General features: G+C 28.9%; 1 protein-coding gene across 1 annotated transcript; it reads right to left on the reverse strand.

Moving 5' to 3' along the window:
- Positions 1 to 1,225: 1,225 nt before the first annotated feature.
- On the reverse strand, positions 1,226 to 4,836 carry LOC148194827 (uncharacterized). Its single transcript, XM_088097571.1, has 6 exons — positions 4,268 to 4,836; positions 3,705 to 3,916; positions 3,068 to 3,362; positions 2,846 to 2,931; positions 2,674 to 2,765; positions 1,226 to 2,018 (listed from the first exon to the last, which is right to left on the reverse strand). Exons 1-6 carry the CDS (start codon positions 4,577 to 4,579, stop codon positions 1,792 to 1,794), a joined length of 1,224 nt encoding a protein of 407 aa, XP_087953697.1. The 5' UTR covers positions 4,580 to 4,836; the 3' UTR covers positions 1,226 to 1,791.
- Positions 4,837 to 10,386: the final 5,550 nt, after the last annotated feature.

Raw genomic sequence — 10,386 nt, forward strand, 5'->3', positions numbered from 1 at the left:
TAATGATAATACAGCAGCGAAGCTCAACAGTGCTCACTGTGGATTTACATATTAAAGAGCATCACAAGTGCTCATAAATTGAGGTTTTTGTATGCTAACATCAGTCCATTTCCTACTAATCAGCTGGACTTCATTTCAATTTTCTAGGGGAATTTTGCTCAATCTTATTTACAATCTTCACAAAAATTATATTCACTGCACCATAATTTTTTTCCCTTTCCACTCAAAATCATTTAAAAAAAAAACAGACATGGGCATTTTGGTTGGCATAAAATCTCAGGTTTTAATTAATAACAAGAATAAATATTTGTTGCTAGTGTTGAAGAGGCCAACAACTAAAACTAAATAGATGCAAAAACTTCAATTAACAACCAAATTTTGTAAGGTTTAATCGGACGTAATCCACTAGTTTTTTAAGAATTAGAAAAGTTTCGTCTGAGAGGTGATACTTTTATCTGAATAGGGGGGAAATCAGGTCATTGTTGATGGATTTGCTCTACAAAATACGCACTGATCCGAAGATTACCAGTCCAAAGGTTTGAGGTTGGATGTTATGTACTTTGTAAGTAATTTGGATTGAATCCTATTGTGCCGTAAATCTTGGCGAAGTCAACCTACGCGAGGCTGATAAGGTCAAAGATTACCAGTCCAAAGGTTTGAGGTTGGATGTTATGTACTTTGTAAGTAATTTGGATTACATCCTATTGTGCCGTAAATCTTGGCGAAGTCAACCTAAGCGAGGCTGATAAGGTCCGGTTATTAAGTTTCTATGCATCACAATTTCGCTGCTTATTCAACTTCAGTTAAAATGAAGAAAATTCAAACTGCAACTTCAATAATTAGCATTTATTTGGTCTTGTTTGAGTTAATGTTCTAAGATAAAATATCAACATTTAGAAATTGTTCATAATCTTTATCTATAAACACTTGATAAAAATATGTAAATGTTAGATGAGTTCAACTTCTCTTATAAACCTAAAATCAACTAACAAACAGAACTTCAAAAACTAAAAATTATTTAGCTCTCAAATTCTTATTACTGCTAATGATAAACGTTCATCAGAGAACACCTTCAAACAGTAATAATTGTAATTATTTGGTTTACGAGTGAAATAAGAGAAAAATGAGCCGAGTAGAAAAGATATGAATTTGATTCTTGAATCTAAATCAAAACCGATTCTTAAAAACCCACCTTTATAACATAATCAGAAAATGCAAAACAACATTTTGAACAAGTTCAATAACTGAATTCTAGCATTATCTAAAAGCAAAGATTACTATAAGAATTCAAATACAAGAAGTTTGGGGCAATTGGAGCATGAGACATCTAACATACCTAGTAAAATTCCCCAATAAATTAAAACTATGTCCTATATAACGCATCGCCAGGACAGAAAAAAAGTAGCCTGTTTTGGTTTGTTTAAGAAAACCATACCAATACATAAGAAGCAACTGATGTAAGACTCATTGATGCTAAGCAGCCAAACAAATCAGCCTGTACTTGAGAAGCTGCCTTTTAATCTGTACATCCACCAGGAACACAATAAGTAGCCTCAACACTGCCGCTTCTCCAATGCTTCCCTATTCATTCACTTATTACGGAAGCAAACAATGCAGAGAAATACAAAGGACGGTGCTTAACATCCTTTCTCCAATTATCCTTTTACCTTTTGTCAAATAAGTTATTAACTCCAACTCCAATCATGTATAACATCTAAAAAATGAACCAAACACTAACCACCAGTTCTTAAATATCCAAAAGTATATAATATTACAGTCAGTTTAACAACATCAACGGCTAAAAAACTGGAAATCTGGATGACTGACTTCAAGCTGTCTTAACAAGTTATCAGCCCGCTGCAAAAGAGAGCTAGCTAATTGGCGTTCATGTCCACCATTAGGAGTCCACAGAGATCCTTTGAACTTGTATGATGCAAGCCCAGAAACAGGTAAAGACATTCTATGGACATTATCCGTCTCAGTAGGATGTGGTTTCTGAGACTGCCTTCCTTGTGAACCTGAAACAAAACAAGAAGGCATTTTTCAATAAATCAATTGCTGCAAATTAGAAAATGGCACATGGTTCATTTGCGGCATCTAACAACACTTCATTATTACATGACATGCACCTATAATTGGCAATGTGTAATTAAATAGAAACATGATAAAAAATAAACACAAGCCTCTTTAGTCCAATAATTAAGAACCCCAACAAATCCAGAATGACATTATTAAGCTTAAAAACAAGACATAAAAGTACCACACCTTTCAAAATTTTGAAAAATATCTTTCCCTGCAATTAAAATTGATAAAATCATAGAAACGAAGCAATAAAATGATTTGCGGCGGTATGATTAATATGTATAAAGGAGAACATAAAAAAAGAAAGAAAAAAAAACCACATTTAACAGATGGCAACACATAAACCATTTATAAAATTGTATCACGTGCATCAATATACATCCTGTCCAGTGCATGAGGAGATTCTAAAATAACATTTTTGTATCATGTATAAAGAAAGGTTCCAAATAGCATTCAATTTTAGAACCTCTCGTTATGTTATGGGATGGATGCATACACACGCCCTCTCGTTATAATGCAGCACAAACAAAATAGAATATAAATTTGGTTATAAAGCAGCATAAAGCACAAATGAAGCAAACAAATTGCTACCTCCCACAGGTGTACAGAGATCATGGTATGTCAGAAAACAAGCATCCAAATCTTTTAATGTTGGACCAGTTGGTATCCTGTAAATTGGATACCTGCAAGCAAATCATAGAACAGGTAAGTTCATCGTGCATGCGTAAGGTGTATATCAAAGCACAAAATTAAAGGAGAATACCAGGCTACAGATATCCAACTTGATGGTAGTATATCACAACTTCCAAGGGTCGACAATTCAGGGAAACGGAAAGCAAGGTCCGTTATCTATTCACCACATAAAAGAAAACACAATTAAATGACTCAACAAAGAAAAACCCGAGATTAGTAGAAATTACAAAAATTTTATTCCAGTAAAGTGAACAGGGCAAAGAATATGGCATTATAGAGTCAGTCAGCGCACCTTATCAGCCAATGGCTCACGGCTGTAAGGAGGGTCACGTTCAAGATACTCAAAAATTAAATAACCCTGAGGATTGACAGAATCTCCATCATCACTAGAAAACCCATCTTGAGGAAGGGAATGGTGGTCTCTCAAAGATAATCTACTCATCCGTTGAGGTACCTCATCCGACAGAAGGGGAAAATTTCTTTGATCCCTCATGTATTTCGATCCCCTTCCATGTAGAGGTTCACAATCACTGCTACCATCACTACTTGAGTCCCTGAAATCGCTGTCACTATCCTCCCCAAGTTGCCTATCAAAGAACCAAATAATTACATTATCATACAAGTAGCGAAACCTGTGAGAACAAGGTAGTATCTCCACATCGGCACAGCACATCTTAAAAATGGCTAGCAAATTAAAAAAACTGTAGTAGCATATTTAGATCATTGACTAAAAGGAAATCAAAATGGTATAAAACCAAAAATGAATTTTAATTTAATCCCGAACATGCTTAAACCCAAAACACCCCATAGAACATGCAACAAACGACCCAAAAAACCACTCTATTGTTTGCCTTGCATTTTCATGCCGAACCTTTTCAATCAGTCACTAAAATGAATGGTCCGTACACTGTCCAAAACAAGCAATATACCTTGACTTTACAGTTGGTTTCACATTCTGGGAGTAAATTTGGATTCCAGAGAGATAAGGAACGTAATATTGAACGACACTATCTTTGTCATTCAGTACAAGCGGAACTCCAGCGCCATACGCACTCCATTCGCGGAAGGACTCCCACAAATCACCAAGAACAAAGTAGGGCTGCAACTCCTCATCGCACGCCCTGAGTCCTCTCGTCGTCCTCTGCAAGATCCAACGAAAACTTTTACACTTAACAGTTCAACACACAAAGGAAAACCTAATTCATAAAAATGGCATTAATTTTCTTCTCTTTTCAAAGCACGAAAACTTTGCTTCTTTTCTTATTAACTCTCACCAAAAAAATTCAATCCATGGTCCCTTCCATAACCAAACACGGCCATAAAAGCTAAACCTTCCACCCATTGAATGCAGCGGTAGCAAACACAGACAGGAACTCTAAATCAATTTCCAAGAACCCAAAAAACCAAATTCTAATAAAATAAACACGATTTCACCAACAGCCCCGTCAGAAACATTTATAAAACACTAGCCTACAGTGACTCAAAAGCAAACCTTAGGAGGATACTGAACAGGCACAGAGGGCGTGATCGCCTGCAAGAACCGCTCCAGATTACTCAACCGGGTCACGACCGGTTCACACGAAGGCACCGCGCCACTCTTCTTCGCCTCCTCCTCATCCGACCCGACCCGGTTCTCCGGTACCCGGTTACCTAAATCCACCGATTTGTCTCTCCCGGTGACGTCGCTGTGAGCCCTACGCAGCTTATCGTTCTCCATGGTGTGAAACGGCCGGCGAGCCTTCGCCGGAGAATAGAACCGATCCTCGCCGAGAGCGCGCCCGAAGTTCAAGCCAGTACCCAACATTCCTATGCCCAATAAAAATGAAGGAAAAACGAGACCCAGGAAACAAAAACGGAGCTTTTTTTTGTGGGTGTTGGATAAACCTCGAGTGTGGTCAACGGTGTTTGGGAATTGGATGGGAAACGATGAGGATCTGTGTTAGAGATTCTAGGGTTTGGGGAAACGGGGAAAAGGGTGGGTTGTTTTTGTAATGAGGAAGAAGGGTTTGTGAGTAGAGAGGAGTTGTTTCTGTGAATCGGAAAGAAGGAAAGAAATAGAAAGAGATGGGTCTTTGAGTTGTTTAAAACAACGATTGTATCCCAACATTTTCACTATTTTTTTATTTCTTTTTTATTTTATTTTATGTCTCTTGGTCTCACATGGTGTAATTTATTGTACCATTTTATTATGTCTTTCCATTCATTCCATCGCTCACTCAATATATTAAATGATAGGTATTATTAGGTATTATTAAGCAAGTATAATGACACACTTTTTATTTAATTTTTATTGTTGATTAAAACGACACTTGTTTAATATAAAGAGTAGATTATTATAATTGGTCTATATAGAGGTGTTAATTACGTGAATGGCATTTTTTTCTGAATAAAGTGGCGAACGTGGAGGTAGTCAGGGAATGGATCTGGTCGTTGGATGCTGGAAGAAGCAGGTGGGGCAGAGGGTATAACTGTAATTTCAATTGAGGGCTAAGTGGAACTGGTGCCATGCGAGGGACGAAACATTGAAAACGGACCATGTAATTATATAATGACCCACCATAAACTCAACCCCACCTTCTTTTTTTTTTTTATTGTTTCTAATTTTCACTTCTGAAAAACAGGTGCCACGCACTTTATAAAATATTTCAATTTCGTATTTACTTTTATTTATACGAGGAAGTAAAAGTCATACTTATACGATGATGTTGCTGTGTGAGTTTAATATTTGCGTAGGTTCTTCGCCTAAAACCTTAAATTAAGCTAATATTTATAAAATATATAATAAATTTTAACGAAGATCGATCGGTTTTCTTTTTTAAAAAATTTATAGATAAACTGTAACATTAATAAAACGCCAGTCTAATTATATCACTTTCAACTCAAAATATAAAATAATAATTTCTCTGTATTTTTCTTTATGTGATATTTAATTTTTTAATATTTTAATTTAAATTAATACTTAAATTCTCAACAATAAATATTATATTTAATAATTATAACACATACCAATCAAAGTAACTCAAGAAATTAAGAGTTATTAATTTTTTAAAAAATTAAAGCAACTCATGAGTTTAAGTATTCTTCAATTTTTAAATTTTAAAAATGTATTTAATGTTAACTTTAAAATTATGGATGAAAGAGAATGATATAATAAATATTTGTACTTCAACTCTTTTATTTTCTTTATATGAGGCGAAAATCGTAAAAGTATTTATTGTAATACCATGTTCTCCTTTGTTTAAAAGAGCACGTTTCTCTCTTCTTTTAAACATAAATAAGTTTTAATTGCTTTTATTTCACTTAATCGTTTTTTCTTACCATTTTAATGTTAGATTATGAAAAAATAAATTAATAATTAATGAATAATAAATAATAAATTCTTTATTAAATAGGGTAATTTTCAACTTTTTTTTTTTAGAATTTAAAAGGAAATATATTGAATTGAAATGGTTATTGAGAGCCTTAGTTTTTCTTTTCAATTATGGAATATTGGTTGGTTATTCTTTTTTAAGTTTGAATATTTTAATTTGGCTCTTCAACCAATTAAAATTTAGTTTATAATGTTTACATAAAAAATCTTTTAATGAAATATATACTCCTAATTATAATTAACTAATCATATCATTTTAATAAATTGATTAATAAAATACAATGGTTCTATCACATTTAAGAATTTCTTATATATATATATATATATATATATATATATATATATTATTTGTTTTGAGATAAACTTAAAAAATATAGTACGAATTAGTAAATTTTAATATGTGTAAACTTTTTCTTAATTATATTATTTTTCATTCTTTAAAAATGATAACAAAAGTATGAACATTTAATAATTTCTTGTAAGATTAAACATGTTTTTAATTTCTATAAAATTATTATAATTTGTTTATGTTTTATACTTTGATACATTTTAATTCTCATATACTTTAAAAATAAATACATATAGTTTTCATAATTATATTAAATTTGTCTGTCGTATTAAACACATTTTAAAATAATGTTTGAATTTTTTTTTAATTGATTTAACCTATTTCATTTCAAACATTACTTTAAAACATTGCTTAATAAGTCAAAACAATTATTAGAAAAATTATATAAATTATTTTTGAAGTTTAAAAAAAATGTATATGAAAAAGGTTTAATTTTATATATACGTTGATGACCTAAAATATAACTAGTTGTTTTATGAAGAATGATTGAAAAAAGAAAAAACACATAAAAAGAACTTCTAAAAAAAATACATATAAAATAAGGTTGTATTGGAAATTGAATATTATTCACATATAACTATTATTATAATAAGCTAAGATTTATCAATAACTGTAGATAAATGATATATTCTAATAATAATGGTATTTAACGTTTATAGCAGTTGTTGACTTATAGAAGGGAACCGCTTACGTTTAATTCATTATTTAACATGTAGCACAATTTAAAACGAATTACTAATATGTTTTTTGGAACGTTTTATTTATTTTATTTATGAAACGTTCATTTTTGTTTTCTTTATTAAATATTATAAATGCGTGTTTCCAATAACTAAATATTAGTATTGTATTGGAACTTTAACAAAAATAACTAAATTGGTTATTCTTGATTGTATGTGCGACCATGTTAAAAATATCTTAAAACACTTTTAATGAAAATTGTTTATAATCATCACGTAAAAATAAAACTATTATTTTAGCAGGATATATATATATATATATATATATATATATATATATATATATATATAATAATTTTTATTTATAAACTAACTTTTATAAATAACTTTGGGTTGCTATTAAATCATTTTTCCGCCTTGTTATTAAAAACTCAGTTTAATTTTTGCGCTCACATTCTTCGTTGAAGCTTTTCGATAAATATTCTTACATGTTGGAGTTCCTAAAATAAAATTAAAATTGAAAGTTTTTTTATTTATTTTACAACAAAAATGTATTTATTTTAAGTTTTAATTAAATATATATGCTACAACAATAATGTTATTCATTTTTTGAGAAGTTGTAAAGTTGGAAATGTTGTATTAATGATAGAGGGGGGTAATTTATTGAAAGTTTAAAAAATATTTAATGATATATTGAAATTTATGGATGAAAGGGAAAGAAATTATAAATATTTATCGTTCAACTTGTTTTAATTTCTTTGAAATTTATGGATGAAAGAGAATGAAATGATAAATATTCACCCTTTCAACTGTTATTTTCTTTATCTAGGGCGGAAATCATAAGTGACTTTATTGTATTGATTTATTCAATAAATATAATATAATTTAATTTTGCTTATGTCAATTTGTAGTTAAATTTTAGATTATATTAAGAAAATAAGAATACTCTTTCTAGTTCGGTGCAGCGTCTTTATTATTTAAAATTTACTAAAAAGTACTAAATGCTACATTTATTAAATAAGATGTAAAACTTAGCAAATTCTATGATTTTTAATAATGCTAATTGGTGCGTGTGTGTATATATATATATATATATAATGTGTTTATGTTATTTTTTAGTGGGTATGGTCTAATCACATGTTGGTTACTTAGTCAGTCAATTAAACTCAACTTATTTATTAGCGAGTTAACAAAATTTAAATTTGATTTGACACATCATGGGTTGGTATGTTAAACGGATTGGCTCACTAACTCATAACTAATTTTTTTAAATTTAAAAAAATTATTATTTTTTTAATTCAAATTTAAACAAATTTGACTCTAAAATGATGTTCAACTCAACCATTCAAAATAAAAAAATAGTATCAAACAATTCAAATGTAATCCAAAAACAAATACAAAAAACGAAATTTCTTATCCATTTATAATATTAGAGTATTGGATAGATAAATCCATAATATTTTTCTCGTTTACAAACATATTTTTCTTATCCTCGTATTAAAATATAGGCTTAATTGCTTGGTCTGTCCCCAATTTGGTTGAGGTGTGTCAAACTCCTTCCCTCTTTTAAAAAAAGTTACTATTTCGTTCACATGTAGTTTAAAAGTGTTAATTTTGTCCAAAGTTAGTAAAATTTGTCTCAATCAAGTCTCTTCCGTTAAGTACACAGAAACAATGTTAACTTTTATCTCTCTCCTCTGCTCCTCTGTGCAATGCGTCACTCTTTCTCAGTGCTATTAATGTCATTTTGTCTTTATATTATGTTCACATTACTTATCCTTTGGTTGGTACAACAATCAATTATATTAATAATTATTTTTATAATAAATTATAGTTTTATATACTTTATTATTAAATTTGATAACAAATATGTCATAAAAAAATAAAATATAAAAAATTAGATATACTAAAATTTATAAAGATCCTAGTATTTTGTTTAATTTAAATATATTAATAATATTTTTAATTTAATATATTAATAATATTTTTAATTTAATATTAATAATATTTTAATGATTTTTTTTTTACATTTTAACTTAAAGTAAGATATGTTAAAATTTTAGTAAACAAATTATATTTTATTATAAAGTAAAATACGTTATAAAATATATTTTGGATATTGTAAAATAAATACCGTCCATGAAAGCTATTTTTAATCTCAAATTTTTTAAATACAACCATTTAAAAAGCAACTTATAAAGAATTGTATAAAAAATTTATTTTTAACCTCAAAATTTGTAAATACAAGCTTTTAGAAATTCTATTTATTAAAATTAATATAATTTTTATTCTCAAATTATTTTAAAAAGTAAATTTCCAGCTTAGTTAAATTATGTTATTTTTTACCCGTTTGTATTTTATAAAAATTATATAAAATATTTTTTCGTAACAAACGTCACATTTATATATTGACAAGGTATTTCATATTCCTATAATAAAGTATAAGGTTCAAATAATTTATAATTTAATTTAAAAATTAAATATAATTTTTTTAAAAAATTAAAAATATATTTAATCTATTAAATAATTATTAGAAAAATATGAATAAATTTTTTTTAATCATTTTAATAATATAATAAAGATAATCTGAGTAGTTTCATACACAAAGCTTTCAAAACATCAAATATTATTATTTATTAATACTTTGTTTAATTTTTGTAAATATTGACCGAAAATAACATTCTCTCTCCAACTTTTCAATAATTAAATGATTAAACCTTCTCTCTCCAACTCTCATGCACATAAAATATTAGAGGGTGTATTTACAAAAAAAAGCTATTGTATTCAGAGGAACAGAAGAGAGAGACAAAAAAAAAAGTAAACGGCCTCTGTGATTATATTAACGGAAGGGAATTAATTGAGTCAAATTTTTCTATGTTTAAATGTAATTAACACTTTTAAACTACGTGTGGACAAAATTGCAACTTTTTTAAAAGAATAGACGAACTTGACACACTTCAACAAAACTGGAAACAAAGCAAACAATTAAACCTAAAATATAAATTAATAAATAATTAGATTAAATTAGATGGGTTTGAGCCAACTCACTCATCATAGGTTTAATTTAATTGAAAATTGACCTGTATAAAAAATGATATTTTTTTCAAACTCAATTTAACCCGAAATGGTGAGCTGAATTGACATGTGGATTCTAACTCATTTAGACAATATTAATTTATGTAAAAGATTTCTCTTTAGAATAACCAATTGTCTTA

This window comes from Vigna umbellata, chromosome 8 (genome assembly GCF_029865625.1).
Source record: "Vigna umbellata cultivar VRB3 chromosome 8, Vumbellata_1.0, whole genome shotgun sequence".
Classification (NCBI taxonomy): domain Eukaryota; kingdom Viridiplantae; phylum Streptophyta; class Magnoliopsida; order Fabales; family Fabaceae; genus Vigna; species Vigna umbellata.